This window comes from Echinops telfairi, unplaced genomic scaffold, assembly GCF_000313985.2.
Source record: "Echinops telfairi isolate 266 unplaced genomic scaffold, ASM31398v2 ScPeMD7_2;HRSCAF=8, whole genome shotgun sequence".
NCBI classification, from domain to species: domain Eukaryota; kingdom Metazoa; phylum Chordata; class Mammalia; order Afrosoricida; family Tenrecidae; genus Echinops; species Echinops telfairi.
In genome coordinates, this window is record NW_022103898.1 from 75,719,383 (window position 1) to 75,741,621 (window position 22,239).

Sequence of the window (22,239 nt, forward strand, 5' to 3'; positions counted from 1 at the left end):
CGGGGGCGGGCGCCAGTGAGAAGAGGCAACAGGGGGTACAGTGTTCCAGACAGAGAAAGAGCCGTCCAGAGGGGGCGCCCCATGGAGAGAGAAAGGCAGCAGCCTGGCCTACAGCTTTCTCTCACCTGTGGGCTTTGGGGTGGGGGTAGGCTTTGGGGGGACAACCCTCCTTTTCCGGCGCCTCTTCACCAGCTGGGGACTCTGTTTTTCCTCCAGCCTTCTGATGAGCTTGTTGAGAGTAGATGTCAGGGCCAACATTGCCCGGTCACGCTCCGACTCCTTCTTCAGCCCATCTGGGTCAAGTTCCTTCTCGGTCTGTAATGCCCAAGGGGGTGAGTGGAGTCTGGCGGGTGGCAACCTCACGTCCCCGAGCACAGCTGTTCCCTGGGGCTTCCTGGACCACCAACCTGACAGCAGCAGATTGCCAGGCCTTGCTGCCATGGTGCCAGTTAGGTTGGAACCACCTTTAGTAGTTGAGAGCAACCAACTTGTGCCCCCTGGGGCCTTCAGCTTCGAACCCCACTGCTGCCGAGGTGATTCTGACTTCTGGTGGCCCTAGGGGACAGGGTCTGGAAGGCCCGTGGGATTCCGAGGCTGTGTGCACCTGATGGAAGCAGACTCCCAGCTGTCTTCCAGAGCACCAGTAGGTTCAAATTGAACTGCCACCCTTTCAGTTAGCGGCTGAGCACCAAACCAGTACACCGGGGCTCCTCTGAACTCCATCGAACCAAAAAGCCAACCTCAGCACCAGGGAGTCAGTTCTGACTCCTATGGCCCCATGGGACAGGGTTGACCTGTCCCTGGACGTTTCCAAGACTGTAAGCTGTTACAGGCGGACAGAGCTTCCCGTTTCTCCCAAGGAGTGGGGGGTGGGGGTGGGGGTGATGAAGGGGGTGTTTCCAACTGTAGGTTTTGCACCACACCACTATGCTGCGGGGGACTCCCTTCATGCTCTACTCAGAACCCCGATCAACTCTGCGCCCCCTCACCAGCTCGCTTCCCTAGGGTCCCCCTTTCCGTCAAGGAAGCCACCACCGTTCCTCAGAGTTCTGCCCTGCCCTGGTGCTGTGCTGGCCGCCCCATGCACTCTTGGCTTTCCATCACCCCTCCATCACCTGTGGAGGTGGCTGCCAAGAGCCCGCTCGCTCACCTCCTGGATGATGGTCTCCAGCTCCTGCTCCATGCCAGCCTTCACCTCCGAGCGAAGCCGGTCTCGGTCTGATGGGAGCAGTATCCCCTCCAGTTCCTTCTCGAACTCTCCGAGGAGCTGCTGTTCCTCCTCCTCTTCATCTTCCTCCTCGTCCTCCTCCGCCTCCTCCACCACGCCAGGTGGGTCCTCGTCCCCACCCTTGTCCGTCTCCTCGGGGTCCCTGCGAAGGGCTTCTTCTGGAGCATCGACAGGCTGCTCCTGGACCGAATTTGGCTTCCCCTAGGGGGTCGGGGTGAAGGAGAAAGGAGGCGGGCAGCTAGGGCTCAGGAGAGACACGTGGTCAGGGGCAGACAAACAGCAGTGGGGCATGGTCGCTGAGCTCAGGCGACTAGAGGAAGGAGGCTAGCTCTATAGGGGCCTGGTTCAGGCCCAGCATGGGGCTGGCTCTCTGAATGCTCCCAGCTGGATGAACGGCAGGCCAGGGTCAGCCCTCCCTGACTGGGGGCCCATACCTTTTTGGTGCCACCTTTGAGCTCTTCTATCAAGCGAATCAAGTCTGCGGGGTCCCGGATGACTTTGACCTGCACATTGCTCTGAAAATCTGAGAGGGGAGAGTAGGCGTCCGCCCTCTTTGTTCCGGGCTCTGCATTAGCTTCTGGGGAAAGGCGGGGAGATCAAGGAGGGTCAAGGTCCCTGGCCCCAGAAGCTAGCTACCCGTCAGTGAGAGGGGCCACAGTACTCCCTAGAGACAGAAGTGACTTGCAGGTGGGGCAGGAGAGTGGCAAGTGAGTGGGAAACCCCCTTCACACACACACACACACTCTTTCACTCTGCGGGCTACGGTTTGATGCACTATAGGAGGGGTTGTGGGGTGCAGGGCTATTTTCCCTGGGCTCCTCGCTCCCCTTGGCTGAAGTATGAATCGTTGGCGGTCTACTCAGTTCCAGGCACGCTCTAAGGAACTGCACACTCATCCTCACTTAATCCCATGGCAACCCACGCAGGTAGGGGCTGTCCTCCACATTCTACAGGCCGAGGGCACGGGTCGATGTGAAGTCACCCAGGACAACAGTGAGCTCTGACCTGGCTCAAACAGCAGCAGGGTAACGCAATACAGCCAGGCGCAGTCACGCCCCGGCAAATGGACTCAACTGCCCACCTGGCCGCCTAATCTCCCTCTCAGAGCCATAGCTTGACCGTACCCCAGTCACATCCCTGCCCTTTATACCCTAAGACCCGTAGTCCAAGTAGTGAAAGAGATGGGGGAGGGGGTGCACTCACCATCAGGGCGGCTGGGAGCTGCATCTGCTGCCTCCCCATGAGGGTCCTGCTCCTGAGGAGGAGGAAGAAGCCGGCAGTCAGGTGCACAAGCTCCTGTGTGCCTGCCACACCCTGAAGGCTGTGGTTCTGGGGATATCCTTCCAGCCCTAGATAGATGTGGGTCACACACACCCCACCGCCCGGTGACCTCAGCTTGGACTGCCCTCCCCGTCCCCAAGCCCAGGTCCAGCTCCATCTGCGGAGTGTGAGCTGGCTCTCTCACCTCAGCCGGCGCCTCTTCCCCTGCTGGGGCCTGGTCTTCCTGCTCACGAATCATCTTCCAGAAATCGGATTCCTTACTCTCTTCCTTGGTTGGGCTTGTACCTGGGGGGTCAAGGGCAGGCAGGAGCCTGAGAGCAGGGCAGCACACAGGATGGAGTACTGACGCACTCCTCCCATGAGGATCCATGCTCTCTCCCGCCAGCTCCACCCAAAGGCCGGGCAGCACAGGACAGGGAGAATGGGAGGAAATGGGGGCATGCTGCCTGGAACAAATGAAATGAGGCCCTGCCTTCTCTTTATGAAATGAGGGGTCCTACCTTCTCTTTCTGGAGGCACCGCATGGTCAGACTTGGTCTCACTCCACACTTGGGAGTCGAGGTCTTGCAGCTCCTCTGCGATGTTACCGCCATCCGGCTTTTTGTCTGAGACATGGAGGAGGGGCGTGGGGCTGGATCTGGATCAGGTCCTTCTGACAGGATCTTCTGCCTCCCCCTCCCCACCCTATACAGCTTCTTCCCCCACCCCCTCCATGTTCCAGCCACTCACCAGCTTGCTGCTGAATGTAGGCCAGGTACTCCTCGGGCTGCAGGGCAGGGTGGCAGAGGATCGCCTGGGGAGCGGCGCTGGGCGGTGGCCGCAGGAGAGGGTGGGGGCAAAGGCGAGGAGTCCGAATGGTCAGCACATAAGAGCAGGACAGAGGCTCATCCACCCGGTCAATGTAGTCCCCAGAAACACCAGCACCCTCGTCACACAGGAACTGCCGGGGCAGAAAGGGTGAACAGATACTAACTGCCACTGAGAACCAGGTTTCGCTCTGTAGAGCAGCTAGCTCCCTTGCATCCAGCCCTTACAGCATGTCAGACTCTGCGCTGCGTGCTTTGCCTTTTATACAGCAGCTCCTTTAATTCTCACAAAAACCCGGTGAGTGAGATATTACAATCTCAGCTTTGGAGGCTAAAGAAACTTAAGTTGCATGCAGCTAATTGAACTTGTTCAGGCTGATCAGTTGGTAAGTTGTAAAAATGGCCATTAAACCCAAGCAGTTTGACTCTAGGTAGCCAATGTATATATTGGTATATCACCATATATACATATCACTTTTGACAGTAGGTAACCAATATATATATTGGTATATCACCATATATATATACCACTTTTACTGCCATCGAGTGAATTCTGACTCACAGTGACACTGTGGCACAAGGTAGAATGATATCATAATTCTACAGAAGTAGAAAGTTTAAAATTGCTAACTTCAAACTTAGCAACCTAACTACTAACCTAACTTTGCTCACCTAACTTAGCAACTCAGTAACCCAGGACACTATCAGGGCTTCTATTACATATATATATGTAATTCTATACATATTCTATTACATATATATATGTAATTACATATATATGAACTTTTTGAAATTATAATATAATTTCAAAAAGTTCATGGAAAGGATGGAAAATGTCCATGCACTTTTTGATGATCGTATACATAATTACACACATACCCGCATTCTCTATTATATATATATATATATATATATATATAATATATTTCAAAAAGTTCATGGAAAGGATGGAAAATGTCCATGCACTTTTTGAAGATCATACATACATACTTACACACATACCCGCATTCTCTATAATATATATATATATATATATATATATATATATATATATTTCAAAAAGTTCATGGAAAGGATGGAAAATGTCCATGCACTTTTTGAAGATCATACATACATACTTACACACATACCCGCATTCTCTATATAGGTATGCATACATGTACTTGCTTTATGTTTTTATTAATTCTGACTCAGTGGCCCTACAGAATGAAACACTGTCTGGTCTTTCACTATCCTCAGAATTGTTATGGTCGAGCCGACTGTTAGAGGCACCGTGCCAATCCATTCTGTTGAAGGGCTTCCTCTTTTTCACGCTCGCTCAACTTTGTGGACCATGATGGCCTAATCCAGGGACTGGTCTCTCCTGACAACGTGTCCAAAGAACTCGAGCCGAAGTCTCACCACCCTCGCCTCTGAGGAGCCTGCTGGCTGTGCTTTTCCAAGACAGATGCTGGTTCTGCTGGCAGTCTAGTGGCACTTCCAATACTTCCCGCTAACACCGTAATCCAAGTGCATGGATTCTTCTGTAGTCTTCCCTATTCACTCATTGTCCAACTTTCATGTGTGTAGGTGACTGAAAATACCAAGGTTTGAGTCAGGCGCAACTGACATCCTTGCCCTTCAACACTTTCAAGAGGTCTCATGCAGATTTGTCCAGTACAAAGTGTTGTTTACTTGCTTTATAAATATGTATTATTTGTAGATTTGTGTTGTTGTTTTAAAACCCATGCACATGTTTAAGAAAGGAAAAAATTTCCAGCGGTTCTGAGACATGGATGCATGCTGGCCTTTGCTAAGCATACACCACTGTAGCCACTATTTTAAGTAAAAGAGAGTTTCCATTTCTGAAAAGGCAATGTAAGGAACTGCCGAGCCACTGCCCAGCAAAACAACCATGTCCTTGTTGTTAGATGCTGTTGGGTCCGTTCCAGTTCATTGCAATTCTATGTACAACAGAGGCAAATGCTGCCTGGCCCTGTGCCATGGTCACAATCATTGCGATGTTTAAGTCCACTGTAACAGTCACTGGGCCAATCTATCTCATAGGTCTTCTTTAGACTGACCCTCGACTTGGCCAAGCATGATGTCATTCTCCAAGGACTGGCCCCTCCAGAGGACATGTCCAAAGGAGTCAAGGTGAAGTCTCGCTACCTTCCCTTTCAGGAGCGCTCACTCTGCTGTTTCCAAACCGATTTGTTTGTTGTTCAGGCAGTCCACGGCACATCCCACACCATAACTGCAAGGCAGTGAGTCTTTCTTATTCAATAGCCAGCTTTCACATGCCAACGAGGTTAACCCAAACTACCACAGCGTGGGCCAAGCACACTTTAGTCCTCCAAGTGATGTCTTTGCTTTTTAAAAAAAAACTTTACGGGGAGGGAGGGGGAAAAAATGAGGAGCTGATACCAAGGGCTCAAGTAGAAAGCAAATGTTTTGAGAATGATGATGGCAACAAATGTACAAATGTGCTTGACACACAATGGATGGATGTATGGATTGTGATAAGAGTTGTACGAGCCCCCAATAAAGTGATTTTTAAAACAACAACAACAACAACAACAAAACAAACTTTAAAGACGTCTTTGGCAGCAGATTTGCCCAGGGCAACACACCCTTTGATTTCTCAACTCCTGCTGTCGTGGCTGTTGCTTGTGCAGCCAAGTAAAAGGAGATCCTTAGCAAATCTTTTCGGTCCGATTGTAAGAATTGGTGTTTCCTGGGTGCTGGGGTGTCAGCCATGTTGAGCACCTTCCTCTTGGCTCTTCCTCAGTAGGTGCTGCAAGTCCTCCTCACCATCATCCGGAAGCGTTCTATCATTTGCATACCAGGTTGTTAAGGAGCCTTCCTCCAATCCTGCTGCCAGGTTCTTCCTCTTGTCGCTCAGCTTCTTGGGTTATTTATTCGGCATATGTGAGAACGGATACAACCTTGGTGCATACCTTTACCAACTTTAAATAAAAAGACGTTTATACCTGGTAAGAAAAATATTTTTTTTGTCTTTAAAATTTTTAACAGGAGGGCCATCTATAGATTAAATGGCACTTACAAACCATAATCACCAAACGTAGCACATGAACTTTATTTGGATTGTTTCAAATGGGTCGATTATAGAGAGGGAGATAATTAGCAAAATTTGAAAATATTGACCATTTGATCATATTAAGGAATAACTGCTGCTTTTTAGCATGGTATGGCTTGTGAATACATGTTTAAAGTCCCCTTATCTTGTAGATGTAAATAAATAGATACATCTAGAACTATTTACAGATGAGATGATGTCCAGAATTGCTTCAAAGCATCTAGGAGTAGAAGTACTACTGGGAGGTGGGCAGGGGGTCCATGAAATGAGACTGGCTAGAATGGTTGGAGGCAGGTGATATTGCTCGCTCCCATTTTACATGCTTTTAATGTTTTCATAATAAAAGGTTTAAAAAAATAAGACAATCTTTATACATATTCTTTAACTAGTCATTATACTTTCAGGAATTTCTATAATGGGTCTATTTACATATGGCAGCATGGGCAATGTCATCACCTTTCATAATAACAAAAGATTGGAGGGAAAACAGGTCCTTGCAATACATTCATAGTGACAAACAACAGTACAGGTACAATGGAATACTGGGCTGCTGTTAAAACACAGGTGGCCACTCTGGGGTACATCCATGGGAAGACCCCTAATATGATCATGAAGGGGCCTAGAAACAGGATTTAGAAGAGTGCATACAAGATACTATTTCGGTGCATAAGTGACAAGGAAATAACGGTTTCGGCTAGAATTACTTAAAAGCACAAGAAGGCTGGAAGGGGACACATGAACCTGAAGAGCTGCGGTTACCTGTGTGAGCAGGTTAGAGACAAGTCTGAAAGGAAGATTGTCCATTGTACACCTTTTCATATTGTCCGGGTTTTGAATCATGGGAAAATAGGATCTACTTAGAGAATGAAGTGAGCAGAGAGAGAGAGAGAGAGAGAGAACCCACTCTCACCAAGGCAGGAGAGCTGGGAGTGGGACACGTTCTTTGGACCCACAGTCCTTGTGTTGGGAACCTTCTAGACCCAGTGGAAGATGGATGCTTAGATGCACAGAAATCTCCAAGGAATGCCAGGCCCACAGCTTCTGAAAGGAGCCAAGGCCTTCCCTCCCACACGGAGAGCTGGCAGAGAGGAAGCTCCCTAGAGCTGGTGGCCAACGGAAATGAGAGAATGACATGAAAAGAGCGGAAAAAAGCACGTGAGATAGAGCAAACTTATAAAACATGGATTGAAGAGGAGGAAAGTTGAAAGTGAATTTCCTAAGCATTCCTTTCAAGGAGTGGAAAAAAGAACAGCAAGAAAATAGCAGAAAGAACAAATAAGGAGGAGTGGAGATGAATAAAATGGAAAATAAATACAATAGAGAAGGTTAACAGAGTCAGCTGGGTCCTTGAAAAGACTAATAAAATTGACTAACCTCAGGTCAGCCTGCCCAATAACGAAAAATAGAGGCGAAAATGACAGCTGATGCAAAGATTACAGAGATACTAGTTTATTATGAACACTTTGTGCCAAAATCAGAAAAGGACACATTCCTAGATAAATATAACTCATTACAACTGACCTACGCAGAAGTAGAAGACTTTGAATGTTGCTAAAACTAAAGAAAACGTATTTAAAAGCTCCAATCTAAAAAAAAAAAAAAACTCCAATCTTATGCCTCACACTAAAGAAAAAGTAGGATTTTTTTAGCTTACTTTTTGAGGCTAACATCTTAATAACAAAACATGATAAGGACATAGTAAAAAAGAAAATTACAGGCCAATAGCTCTCCCATGCATGCACACACACACACATGCACACACACACACACACTGTATATACTGGTACATAAGCCAAGTTTTTCAGCACATTTTTAATGCAGCTTTTGTGGTAAAATTAGGTGTCTCGGCTGATATTCGGGTCAGCTTATACTCCAGTACATACGGGGTGTGTGTGTGTGTATTCCCCCCAATTTTTTTTAGTAATGTATAAAAGGATAGTTAAAGGTAAATACATAATGACTAAACTGGAGTTATCCTAGGAACAGGAAATTAACATTACTCTCTAAATTTTCATTTCCGTGGCCCTGCCACTTTACTTTCACTAAATCAGGCGCCCCTCTTCTTCCTTGTTGGCTCAGGTGCAGCCCGGGGCAGACTCTCCTTGGAATATGTTGCCGTTCTACCACTGCCTCCGGCCCCTTAGCAAAGTCCCCTTCGTATGCCCATGCCTTCCCTCAATGATGGCTTCCTCGGAGCTGTCTCTTCTCCCTCTCACTTGTGCTGTTTCCTGGAGAGGTCGTAATGGCTTCCATTATAACCAGTGCCATGACGGCTCCCAGCCCTCCGGTTCAATTCAGATCACCAGAGCTGATCCAAAGCCTCCTGAGAAATGTCCTGCAGCCACTAAAATCATATTTAAAACAAACCCACCACTCCTTCATGAAAGTCACTCCTCTTCCGACCTCAGTAGCAGAAATGAACCAGAACCTGGGGAATCACTCCTGACTCTCCCCTCCCACGTTACTGGTGTGCTTCCCTCAGGCGTCACTTTCCTTCCTGCCAGGGCCACCTTTCTTATTTGGATTCCTGTGGCAGCTTCCTAACTGCCCCAGGCCAGGGTGAGCCTTTACACACAAGAGTTAAGCATGTCCATTTATAGAGGTCTACAGAAGGGTCGCAGAGAGTAGACGAGCCAATCAGGGTTCAGTATAGCACCGATAAAACATAACTTTCCTCTAGTTCTTTAATGCTTCCTCCTCCCACTATTATGATCCCAATTCTACCTTACAAATCCGGCTAGACCAGAGGATTTACACTGGTACAGATAGGAACTGGAAACACAGGGAAGCCAATGCAGATAAACCCCTCAGGACCAATAATGAGAGTAGCCATACCAAGAGGGGAAGAGGAAGGTGGGGGAGAAAGAGGGAACCGATCAGAATGATCTATATATAACCCCCTCCCTGGGGGACGGACAACAGAAAAGTGGGGAAGGGAGACATCAGACAGTGTAAGACATGGAAAAAATGATAATGATTTATAAATTATCAAGGGTTCCTGAGAGAGGGTGGGGGAAGGATGGGAAAAAATAAGGAGCTGATACAAGGAATCAAGTAGAGAGCCAATGTTTTGAGAATGATGATGGCAACAAATGTACAAATGTGTTTGACACAATGGACGGATGTATGGATTGTGATAAGAGTTGTACAAGCCCCCAATAAAATGATTTTTTAAAAGAGTTGTATGAGTCCCCATAAAATGATTTTTTTTTAAAGTTAAGTATGTCCACAGACTACCAAATATAAGAAAGGAAGCACATACAGTAAAAGACAAAGTACATGATTGAGACCTACCGAAAATAAGACACTTATGTATCAAAAGATTTCATCAAGAGTAAAACGAAAGTCCACAAATTTGGGGGGAAATCTTTAGCAATGACACACGGACCAAGAACTAATTACTAAAATCTCTAGAATTTTGCAACACCCCACTAAGAAAAGTACAAATAATCCAATTAAAAGGTGGGCAAAGGACATGAGCAGATAATCCACAAAGGATGACACCTGAAGAGCTCAAGATCACTAGCCATCTGGAAGATGCAAATCACAACAACGAGGAATCATCTTACATCACAACCAAAGCCCGATGAAAAACAGAGAGCAACAAATGCTGGAGAGGGGGCGGCTGGGGTGATTGGAACGCTCATCCACTGCTGGTGGGCTTGTCAACATGTACAATGACTCTGGGAAGGGATGTGTTGCTACCCAAAACAACTGGGAATAGAAATCCCACACAATCCAGCAATCCCTTTGCTGGGCGTATACGCCAAAGAAACAAGAGACAGACACAAACAGACGTATGCTTTCCCGTGCTCGTTGAAGCACAGTTCACAAGAGCAAGAAGCTGGAAACAGCCCAAATGCCCATCAGTAGGAGAATGGATAAAGATACTCTGGTACATACACACAATGGAATGCTACGCATCCATGAAAACCCCCTATGAAAGGCCTCATGACATGGATGGGAACCCACTGTGCTGAGTGAAGCGAGTCACCCAGGAAAGAATACGATTGTAGGGGTCCACTCCTATAAGGATAAACGCCAAGAAGGAGGCAGGCTGCCGCTCTCAGGTCATGGAAATCAATCCAGTCTCCCACGCACAGGTAGAGAGCCCGCCCAGCGTCCACCAACCATATGTCACCCCTCTATATGTCCACCCTACACTTTGTCAGAGGAGACTTCTCTCAGCTGGGGTCAGGTTTTCCAGGTGGCAGGAGAGGGAGAAGTCCATTCAGTTGCTGCCATACAAGATGGTGCTGAAATGCCCCAGTGGGAGCCAGCAGATGACCGCTACCCCAAGGTTATGGAACTGGTGGTCACTGGACTTTGGTTCTGATCCCTTGTTTTGAAGGTACCCAGAGAATGGTGGCCCACGACTACCAGGTATTTATTATTTTAATATTCTCCTTGCTTTCTTCTGACACACATTAGTCTGGAAGATATGGCTCTGCCTTTGTGAATGAGTGTTAGTAACAGTTGTGCCCTGTCACCAACCCCATTGTTGTGTCCAGTCACTTAAGAGTCTAATCTGTAGAAGTCAACAATTCATGTATTGCTGGCTGAAGTTGGTCTAAATTAGTGTAATTTCATTTTCTCAACAGTGTTTCAATTTCAATAACATTGGCTACATTAATGACATTATCAGAAGAATTACCTTGTGCCCCTAGACATCTACTCTTTGGTAAAGGACTAAGACACATTAAATGGGAAGAGATGGTCTTTTCAAAGAATGGTGCTGGAAAAACTGGATCTTCACCTGCAAAAGGATGAAACGGGGCCCCTTACTGCACACCTTGTACAAAAATGAACTCAAGATGGACCCAAGACCTAACTATAAACCACACAATTGTCAACAAGTATAAGTTTGTCCCTTATATTACGGGCAAACTTAAGGACCCTAATATAATGCATAAACACAATCCTGAACATAACAAAACATACTCAAATTATAGAAGACAAAATAAAGAACTAGGAACTACAAAACATTAGGCGTTTATGCACATCAAAGACCTTCATCAAAAGCACCGACAGAGAATCCACAGGTTGGCAAAAAATACTTAATAACAACACATCAGATAAAGGGCTAATCTCCAAAATCTATAGGAAACGACAACATCCTAACAAGGAAAATACTAATAACCCAATTAAAAGTGGACACAAGACATGGACAGATAATTTACCAAAGAGGACAACCAGGCAGCCAACAACTATATGAAAAAATGTTTCAGTTTATTGGCAATAAGAGAAATAACAAATTAAAATAACAATGAGATACTACTTCATACCAACACTTCAGCCAAACTCAGTAAAACAGAAAATAATAAATGCAGGAGAAAATGCAGAGGCGTAGGGACGCTTTTACATCGTAGGACTATAGAACTGCAGTGACCACAGTGGGAATCAGTATGGGCCTTCCTTCACTACATGCAAATCCAAGTGCTTTATGAACCAGCGCTCTGTACTGGGTATATAACCTAAAGAAATCAAGAATACAGCAAGAACAGACATGTGTACACCTGTGTTTCGTTGCAGCAATTTCTGTAGTAGCCAAAGCATACACGTAGCCCAAACCCAGCTCTAGAGGACCGGAGAGACAAGCCCCGGTGCATGCATGCTGTGGCGTAGGAGGCATCAGCAAAAAACAATGGCAACTCTTGTAAACATCGCGGGTCAGGGACAAAGCTGGGGAGCATTATGCCTAGCAAACTTAATCAATTTTATAAAGATAGATACTTAATAACACCATCATTATAAGGAAAAGCGAAGAAAAAGAAATGTGGTTTATACACCAAAAGACAAGACTTTGATGGTGCCTATGAGGAGGCCAGGGACAGGGGTGAGCACAGGTACAGGGGAGGGATAGGATATTGAGGAGAGAGGGTGGGAGGATAGGGCATGGGGGCGGCGGGGGGAGAAAGAGAACCACATATAGAGAGGGTTTAACAGGATACTGTTGTTGATTTCACTTCTTAAGATGGGCTGTGTAAATATATACTCTGTGCCTTTGAAAATCAAAACAAAAAATAAAAATCCCTCCAGATTCCTTATCCCTCAAATCTAAATAGGGTCTGAGTGGCTATTAAAAAAAGAAAGAAAGAAAAGAAAAATTAATTACCTTCTACCCCAGGGGAATTATTTATAATGTTCTCTACCATAAAATGAGAATGATGTCTCTGAAATAAATCAGAGACATATAAAAATCTAGATATATGAGTGGACTTGGGCTCACACTTAATTCTAACCCCAATCTAAGAACAATTCGCTCCTACAACATGGCACTGCTCGATGCTCACCCTCATGAAGAGATCACTGAGGCCGTGGGTGCGATAGCAACGTGTGGTGAAGAAACCAGATGGTGTCCGGCTATCAGACAGAATAGCGTCTGGGATCTTAAAGCTTTGTCTTCAAAAAACAACCATCCAAGTGAGGCATCAACTAAGTCCTCATGGAAGAAGCACATCAACCTGTATGATCCGAGGATTGTGAATAATATGATCCATATCTAAAGGAGGGAATGGTTTCAGAGCTTAAACTGTGAACGTGTGATTTCCAAAAGGCTGTGGCTGACAGGGGAAGTCCAAAATCCATTTGCAGGGCCCCACATGGATTCAGTCTCTGCTGAATCCCCTCTGACAATAGTCAAGGGATGTGAATACCCTTGCTATCGAATAGAGAGCATTGTAAAATCCATTATGGCAGAGGTAGATAAGTGCAAATATTAATATCCTATCATTTTAGCTCCCTTTTGACCTATTTTAAAGTTGTTTTAGTTTTCAATATTTTCTGCTTTCTCTTTAATTGGGGGCTTTCTACATTATGTCTACTCATTGGTGTTGGGGTTTTTTGTTTTTTTGCTTGCTCTGTATGATATTGTATAATTGTTTTTTGTTTTGTATGATTTTCTGTATATGAAATGCAGGACAGGTAGGTTTATAGAGAAAAATACTGGATAGGGGCATGGCAGGGGAAGATGGGGAACTAACAATGAGTATAAGAAGAAACTTCTGAAATTGATTGCAGTGATGATTCCACAATTCTTAATATGACTAAACAAATAAACTGTACGACATGTGAAGTATATGCCAATAAAATTTTTTAAATTTAATTATATCATCATTCTGCTTAAATTACTTCAGTGGCTCCCCACTGTCTCTGAGGATGTCCAAGCCCCTCCACACAGCTACAGAGCCTAAGACTCGCCTCCTACCAACTGCCTAGCCTCACCGCTCACACTCTCCTCCTCCACAAATCTCTCACTGTGAATCAGTGAGGGTTCACATTTCAGAGAAGAACTCCTACAGTCTACAGTTCAAAGCACTCATCACAGCCCACCCAGTGTTCTACCCCAACCTCCTCCCCAAATTTCTCCCTTCTTGTGGACTTCCATCCTCCCTTTCCCCAAACTCAACACCTGCTGACCTTGGCTTGACCTTCCTTCCCTGCCCTCCCAACCTTCCCTACTCCACCCATCCTCTAAAGTCTGCCACTGACCTTGAGAGTTGCTGGAGCCCTGCCGTGCTGTATTCTTACACACCACTCTAAGGATATGAACGAGACAAAGACGTGCATACCACAGGGAGTTTTCGCTCGAGGCTCTACATTCTTGCCTCAAGGGACTCTGCCACCACTGACCTTGGATCCACTCAAATCTGCCCCCATCAGCCTGTGATCTTCCTGCTTATAGACTAGAATTGGACTTGCTGGGAGGCTTTCTTGATATATAATTGCTTCTTGGTATAAAACTCTTTCTTACACATATATAAGTGTCACTGGATTTCTTTCTCTAGTCAACCCAATCTACCACATAGCTCGAGAAGACAAAGTAAAGTGTTAGAATGAAATATGCACAGACCTGGAGTTGGAAGCCCAAGAGTGAAGAACACACAGCATATTATTGACGGAACCAAAGAAAAATTCACGCCTGAAGTTGTTAACACTGAAAGATTCTATGGGCAAAATATTGAATGATGCAAATTTCACGAAGTGTCAAAAGACTATGGAAAGAATACACAGTCATTGTACGAAAAACATTGGTTGACATTCAATCATGTCAAGAGGTAACATATGATCAAGAACCAATGGTACTGAAGGAAGAAGTCCAAGCCGCTCTGAAGGCATTAGCCAAAAACAAGACTCTAGGAATCGACTTAAAACCATCTGAAATGTACCAACAAATTAATTCAGCATTGGAACACTTGGAGGCTATCTACCTGGCAACTGACTAAGAGAGACCTATATGTGCGCCCATTCCAAAGAAAGGTGACCCAACCGAATGTGGGAATTGTCCAAAAATAGCATTAATGTCACATGCAAGGAAAAAGCTGATGAAAATCAAAGTCTATAACCTCTAGTGTGGATTACAACTCAATGTGAAGAAGAAACCTTCATGCCTGAACCAAGAGGCAACATCATGATAAGTGGAGAAAAGTTTAAAATCAAGGATTTCATTTTACTTGGATATACAAACAATGCTCATAGCAACAGCAGTCCAGAAATGAAATAACAAAACAACAACAACAATAATAATATAAAGAAAAAAAGAGTAAGAAAGAAAAGACCACCAAAAAAAAAAAATAGCACATCTCATCTTTCTCTGCAGTGCAACTGGGGGTTTCAAACTGCTGACCTTGTGGCTAGCAACCCAATGCTTAACCTGTTACACTACCAGGGCTCCCTAATAATGCTGGCAGCGGTGAGAGTCAGATCCGCACTACTGCACAGGCCGGAGCCTTAAGCACCTTAGTCTGCTCGACCATTGCACCACACCCTAAAAATCTCACTGCCTCAAGTCGATTCTGACTCACAGCAACCCTGTCAGACAAAGCAGAACGGCCCAAGTAGGTCTCTTAAAAAAAAAGAAACGAAACGATATATTGCATTGAGCAAATCTGCCGCCAAAGACCTCTTTACAAAGGGAGCAAAGAACATACTTCCAGGACCACGTTGCGCCTGACCCCCACTATGGCACCTCAATCGCCTCATGTCAATGTGAAAGTTGGACAATGAATATGGACGCCCCAAGAATGGCAGCATTTAAATGATGGTGTCGTAGGACAGGGGAAGTTGTTGGGGAGGGAAGGGGGAGCTAACAACAGAGTACCAGAAAGAAGAAAAGGGTCTAACACTGAGAGTGGTGCTGACTGCACAACTCTTCTTGAGATGACTGAACTATTGAACTGTTTGCTATATGGATTACAGCCCCATAAAACGGTTTTCAAAATTAAATAAATCACGGTGTTGGTAAAGAAGACCGAAAGTATCTGGCTGGCAGAGGAGGAAACAAATGATCTTACAGTCAGTACGGTCCGCATGCTCTTAGGAATGGAGGAGGGGAGGCTTGCTCTCAGTAACTTTGGGCGTGCTATCAGGAGAGGCAAGTCCCTGGAGAAGGACGTCAGGTTGAGGGTGCGAGAAAAGGAGGAAGACCCTCCACAAGACGAACAGACACAGTGGCTGTGACAATGGACCCAGGCAGGACCCGGTTCTGAGGCGGGCCCAGGGCAGGGCGGTGTTTCATTCTGTTGTTTAGAGGATGGGAGCCCACTCAATGGCACCCACAAGAACAAACCCACTCCCCACTTTGGAAAATGACAATTCTGTCCTTCCCGGGGCTCAAATGAAAATCCTTTAACTCTAGCGTTTCTATGGTTTTCATCCATCACCACCGCTTAATTATAACCCATGATGATGACTGCCAGTTTCAATTTCACGCACATCACATCCAATCTTTCAACAAATGTTACTGGTTCTACCGTAACAACAGTCCTCCCCCGCTTTTGGAAAGTTTCCCTTATTCCACTTTGATTTCACCAAAAACTTACATTAGTAGCCATTTTCATAAATCAAGAGAAATCTGAAGAGGATTGTTGCCTTTACTTAAAAAAAAAAAAAGGCAAAAAGCGAAACTCACATTCAGCATTTGTTTCGCACCAGCCATTAGAGAGGCAGCCCTCATTCTGAGCAGCGTCCAGTTGCCATAGCTCTGAACCGTGTCTGTGGACACTGTTTCTGTACTTTTAGCTTTTAGTTCTGATATGGAAATTTAGAAGGAGGTGACGGTGTTCTGAGAATACTGGAGGAGAAAAAAAAAAGAATCCCATACAAAGGAACAGCCCTGGCTTCCTTTTTTGAATCATTTCAGCTTACAGAAGGTGCCCTAGCAAGGCGCTGCGACGTTTGGATAGTGAGGAAACCTACATGAAGGGGCTTCAAAAAGTCCATAGAAAAATGTAATGAAAAGACAATGGAATCTTTCCATGAACGTTTGCTGTGAGTCAAAATCGCTGCGATGCCAGGTGGGCTTTCACATATGCAGAGCACCCTCATATTACTGCGCCCACTGACATCGCCCTGGTGTGTGCCGGGGCACTGGGGAACAAGGCGCAAGATCTAGAGGTGCTCCAGGACCGGGCAGAGGAGTGACATGCGCTTCAGAAGCCAGCTCACACCACCTCACAGGAGCTCGACAGAAACATTTTCAGAAATTGTGCTAGCCAGTTGACGCCACACTTATAACTTGAAACTGGCCATGGTGGGGGTATTTCTGCCATGAAACCAAAAAACCCCACCTCCCTGCCATGAAGTCAATTCCAACTCATAGTCACCCTGCAGGACAGGGTAGACCTGCCCCTGTGAGTTTCTGAGATGGTAACTATTTACAGCAGTAAAAAGGCCCATCTTTCTTCCACAGAGCAGCAGGTGGTTTCGAACTGCTGGCCCTACAGTTAGAAGCCCAACACATAACCACTGTGCCCTAGGGCTCCTCGTTACCACCACAGAGACTGGCAAACACAAAAAACTCAAGGGTTTTCTTCCATAGCAACCTGGGTATGTAACAATTAATTGCCAGCACAATACCTCAGGCAGGTGGCACATGGTTCTCTAAAGCTGTGGGTGGGTTGTGAACACACCTTAGGGACACCTGAAGAACTCAACTCAACAACACACACACACACACACACACACACAAAGAACTCAAATCAACAGACACCTGCCTCACCCAACTCAGGGACGGGGATTGGGCCATTTGTTAGGAGTATGCTGGCAATGATGCAAGTGGGAGATGAGAGTCCCAACCACGGGACGGGGAGGGGAGGGGAGGGGAGAGGAAAAGAGGAGGTGCCCTGCATGGGCCTTGTTACTTACTCGCAGGAACCTAGACTCTTTCATATTATTGATCACTTTAAAACCATACTCATTTCTGAGCTTTGCAAAAGCTAACACCTGACTTCCCCTCCAGACAGCATGAGGGCAGAGCCACGGCCAGGACTTACACCCAAGAAGAGCTCACAGAAGAGTCACCAAGTGAAGCCAGGGAGGGCAGCATGAAGGAGAAGGAGCGTCAAAGAGGGCACACAGAAGAAGCGTGGAGGAAAGAGTGTGGTGTTAGGGATGCTGAGGCGAGGCCAGACCAGGCCAGGGGGAAATGTTGACTTGAAGCTCCTTTGGGCATCCCCGCAGCAACAGCCAGTTGACAGCTGGAAATATGTCTCTCTGGGAGAGCCCTACTCTCTTCCCTTAGACTTTGAATGGTCCCTGAGGGAAGGCCAACCTCCTTCCCTCCAAACTCACCCGAACCTCAGCCTCCCGGGGCCTGCCGTTGAGGTCACACTTGGATCCGTTTCCATAGGTTTGGCTGTGGTAGCGCTTCAGGCGGTGTTGCTTAGAGGCCTGGGGGAGGGGGGGGGCAGCACAGGAGAGAGGGAGATGAGAGGGACAGCAAGGAGGAAGAATGGCACTGAGTCCCCACCGGGGCCTGAAGAGACTTTGGGAATCCAAGCTCAGGGGCCTTTGCCCCGACCCAGAAACCATGCCAGCCAATCGTAACCCTAACCCAAGACTGTTAGGCTGCAGCCAAGACCCCCTTCCCTCCCAACCCCACACTTCTACCTTGGCTGCTTCATCATCCCAGTCGAAGGCAGATTGGTAGTAACCAAGGTAGAGGACTTCACCTTTGATCTCGGAATCTGCAAGGGGAAAGCACAATTGAGCAACATCACTTCCCATGCATGACCTGTAGCTGAGGGCTTAGGGAGAATTAGGGAGGGAGTCACCTTCCATGTGGTACTGCTGGATGTGGCGCCCATAGCAGAATTCATATGTCCACCAGTCCTTGGTCTGGCCATTAAAAACAAAACAAAAACAGGACAATCGAGGGATGGAACAGGGATGTGTCTCCCGGGGACCAGCATCTCTCCTGAGACACACCTCTCATCTCTCCCCCAGGGCCACTCGATTCTCCGGGCTCAATCGAAAAAGAGTACTGTTTCTTTCTGTAACTTGGGGGTGATACCTCGAGTGTGTTTCCCCTGTGCTCTTTCTGTTCCTCCTTGAAGCACTCAGACCAGGGAAACACGGGAGCCCCCCAACCTCACACAGTAAAGTAAGCATCTACGACATTCTGAGGATTGATCCAGACATGAGGGGTACGGACAGCTGTGAGCAAGATGAATTCCCTGGAATTCATGAAACCCACGTACATTCTAGTGCAGGTGATCAGACCAAAAATAAGTAAAGAACAAAACGGACGATCCAGGTAACAGGATGATTTCAGAAACAAAGGGGGAGGGGCAGTGCTAGGATGAAAATAAAATAGGTTAATGGGTCTGCGAGTGCCAGGGCCAGGCAGTGCCTTTGCCAGAGTTGATCCAGAGGCTTTTCGAAGGAAGTGTCGTCTCTATCTCACACTTCCTCCCGCACCTCCGTCTCTGCTTATCCCTTACTCTGAGGGATAAAGTTAACCCTGCTCTACACAGGGTAGAGCCACATGGGTCGCTGCTGGATTCTCTGTCCCTTCCTGTCTGTCTCACACTGCGGCTCCTACGCGGCCTTCTTCACTCCTACAAGTCCTCTAGATCCTGCACTCTGGGTTTCAGGGGCTCTGCTAATTTCCAAGTCCTGTCTCCTCCATTCCAGCCCCCTTTACCTTTAGCAGGCAAGGGGCATTTTTCATCGGGCTCAACAACTCAGGGATCCCAGGCCCTTGGTAAGCAGGTGCCTCTTCCTCCCTTTCACGCTGGAAGTGAATGGCTCCCGCTGGCAGGCGACACTCATAGCGCTGTTTGTACTTGGAGGAGACAATCACCACGTCGGAAGCCTGGCTCTGGGGGAGAAAAAGGGAGGGGGTCGGGGAGCAGGGAGGCAAAAAGAGGCTGGGATCAGGGAGAACAACGAGATCCCTCTTCAGACCCTGGGGAAGAGCACAGCTGGGGACAGCAGGACCCACAAGTGCTCCCCAGCTGTGCCCGCAGGGTGCGGGGGAGAACACGCCCACTTCTCCCCGGGGGCGGAGTCTCGGTATCGAACAGGAACTGGGACTGGGAAGCCGACCGCGGGAAGCCCCATCCTCCCAGCCCCCGGCCCCATGAGACTGGGGCTCGGACTGTGATTCCGAAGTCACCGACAACCCCCGATCTAGTCTTCTCGATTCTCCTGAGGCTTTTACCCCAGGCTCAGCAGCTGGCCTGCTTCTCTACGTTTTCCCCTTTCGTCTTCGGTCCCGGACCCTCACCCTACCCTCCCCCGCCTCACCTGCCCTCCCATGACCGGCAAAGGCAGGATCTCGATCCCGTAGCGCATCTCACTCAGTTCCTCCAGGTTTAAGCTCCCTACAGCGTCGGCGACATTTGCAGGTAACAGGAGCCCCAGAAGCAGCAGCCTGAGAAGACTGGACAGCAGCGTTCCGGCCGCCATCTTTCGCTCCCCGGCTTAGCTAGAGCAACTCTTTCCGCCTTAAACCTGGCAGCGGCTTCACCTCGCTCATTAGCGATGCAAGTTCTCATTGGCTGTACATGCTGTCGCTCTTACGTCCCTTGTTCTCATTTGTCAACGTGGCTCTAAAATCCACGAGAAGGTGGAACGCGCGCGACCGGGAGCCAATGGCTCGCTGCACGTGATTGGTCCGCCGGACGAAGCCGTCTTCGCCGAGGTTGGACCCGCCTCCTCCCTCTGGCCCGAGGGGCGTGGCTTTCCCAGGAGGCCCTCGCAGCAGCGGCCCTGGGCTCCTCCCCAGCTGTCAAATTTCAAGTCTGACTTCTCTGCGCCTACGTCCTATTCGACCACACCGAGGATTTTAGCTCAAGGGGGGTCGGCGCGACGTACCTTAAAGTTACTTAGTACCTGTTGCACGACAATTACTGTAGAGAAGTGGTCGTTAGCTGACGTCCACTCGGTACTCACTCTGGCGACCTGCGTACGTCCGTGTAACAGACCAAAACGTTGTCTAGTCCTGCGGCATCTTCCTGGAAATCGATGTCTGCGTTCCTTGTTGTAGCTATTCGTGAGTATAGTGCTTCCCAATCTAGGGGGCTCATCCTCCAGCTCATATTCTATACGTTTATGTCCTACGTCTATACACAGATACAAGTTCTCTCGGCTCTTCCTCCACATACCGATAGTTTCGTCATCGGATGCGTCATCACACAACAGTCATCACCACGGTCCAGTTTAGAGCGTTTGCTTTTGCGTCGGTGCGCAACAGGGGTGCGTGTGAAGTCACCGCGCGGGCGGGCGGGCGGCGGCGGGTGGGGCCGGGCGGTTGAACAAGACGAAGACCAAACCGGAGCCGGGTACGGGCCCTGGACGAGGGTCAGCTGAGAGCCGAAGATGGCAGTGAACGTATACTTGACGTCAGTCACCAGCGATAACCTGAGTCGACATGACATGCTGGCTTGGATCAACGAGTGCCTGCCGTCGAATCTGACAAAGATCGAACAGTTGTGCTCAGGGGCTGCTTATTGCCAATTTATGGACATGCTGTTTCCGGGCTCCATTGCCTTGAAGAAAGTGAAATTCCAAGCCAAGCTAGAACACGAATACATTCAGAACTTCAAAATACTACAGGCAGGTTTTAAGAGGATGGGTGTTGACAAGATCATTCCCGTCGACAAATTAGTAAAAGGGAAGTTTCAGGACAATTTTGAATTTGTTCAGTGGTTCAAGAAGTTTTTTGATGCAAACTACAATGGCAAGGACTGTGACCCTGTAGCTGCCAGACAAGGTCAGGAAACGGCGGTGGCCCCTTCGCTTGTTGCTCCGGTTCTTAATAAACGGAAGAAACCTCTGAGCACTAGCAGTGCAGCCCCGCAGAGGCCCGCGGCCACACCGGAAACTGCAACTCCTGCGAAAGCCGGCCCCGGTGAGGTGGAGAAGGACCCGGCTGTGGGCAACCGGGAAGAGGAAGCAGCCGAATTGATGCAGCAGGTCAACGTGCTGAAGGTTGCTTTCGAAGATCTGGCGAGGGAGAGAAAGTTCTGCTTTGGGAAGCTGAGGCACATCGAGCTGATCTGCCAGGAGAACGAGGGGGAAGACGACCCCGTGCTGCAGAAGATTGCGGAAGTTCTCTATGCCACAGAAGAAGGATTTGTGATACCAGATGAAGAGGACCTGCTCGAGGAGGAAGAAGAGTACTAACAGCCCGGACCAGCAGAGGAGCACCATCCGAATTCTTCGCTCCAAATCATTTGCTTCACTGTAAAATACTCCCTTTTATGATTCTTAGAGGACTCACTAGTTTCTTTTCAAAAGTACCTCTTCTTAAAGTGCACTTTGCAGAAGTCTCCCTCCTTTTTCCATTCGTTTGAGTTAGGAACTTTCGACCTTGTAGCAGAGCAGTATTAACGCCAGTTGGCTCACCCAGAGAGCAAAGGGGTTCACCCTAGGGCTCACTGTGTGCTTGCTGGAGACCGTGTCAGTAGAGAAATACAAAGACTGCATTGTAAGCTACTGTGAAATCTTGGCAGAGAACATTTAATAAATAAGTCATGCCTTAAAATTTTTTTGAGCATTTCGTTGTGGTCATTATTAGTGTAATTTTTTTAACTTTGACAAAAATATACATAACAAAA

The 22,239-nt window shown here is 47.6% G+C and overlaps 2 protein-coding genes across 6 annotated transcripts in view; one reads left to right on the plus strand and one right to left on the minus strand.

Annotated features, from left to right (window-relative positions):
* The window catches only part of OS9 (OS9 endoplasmic reticulum lectin), a 22,565-nt gene extending 2,455 nt beyond the window's left edge, over positions 1-20,110 (minus strand). Inside the window, exons 1-12 of one of the 5 annotated variants that reach the window (XM_004700504.2) lie at positions 19,925-20,110; positions 19,320-19,496; positions 18,448-18,511; positions 18,284-18,360; positions 17,966-18,064; positions 3,239-3,449; positions 3,010-3,114; positions 2,694-2,794; positions 2,432-2,483; positions 1,663-1,751; positions 1,151-1,429; positions 126-315 (exon numbers count right to left, since the gene is read on the minus strand). In XM_004700504.2, coding sequence (XP_004700561.1) covers positions 126-315; positions 1,151-1,429; positions 1,663-1,751; positions 2,432-2,483; positions 2,694-2,794; positions 3,010-3,114; positions 3,239-3,449; positions 17,966-18,064; positions 18,284-18,360; positions 18,448-18,511; positions 19,320-19,496; positions 19,925-20,086 — 1,606 coding nt within the window. In that variant the 5' untranslated portion in view covers positions 20,087-20,110. Of the gene's footprint in view, positions 1-125; positions 316-1,150; positions 1,430-1,662; positions 1,806-2,431; positions 2,484-2,693; positions 2,795-3,009; positions 3,115-3,238; positions 3,450-17,965; positions 18,065-18,283; positions 18,361-18,447; positions 18,512-19,319; positions 19,497-19,924 lie in introns of all 5 variants that reach the window. The other 4 variants (XM_045290126.1, XM_004700502.2, XM_045290121.1 and 1 more) reach the window with 4 other exon arrangements.
* An 858-nt stretch (positions 20,111-20,968) lies between these two features.
* LOC101648742 (microtubule-associated protein RP/EB family member 1-like) lies at positions 20,969-22,125 on the plus strand. The gene has a single exon (XM_045292291.1). It carries the CDS (start codon positions 20,999-21,001, stop codon positions 21,803-21,805), a length of 807 nt encoding a protein of 268 aa, XP_045148226.1. The 5' UTR covers positions 20,969-20,998; the 3' UTR covers positions 21,806-22,125.
* The last annotated feature ends 114 nt before the right edge of the window (positions 22,126-22,239 follow it).

What these genes read in the sequence shown, in the direction of transcription:
- LOC101648742 (XM_045292291.1), top strand. Translation starts at nt 20,999, where the DNA reads ATGGCAGTGAACGTATACTTGACGTCAGTCACCAGCGATAACCTGAGT.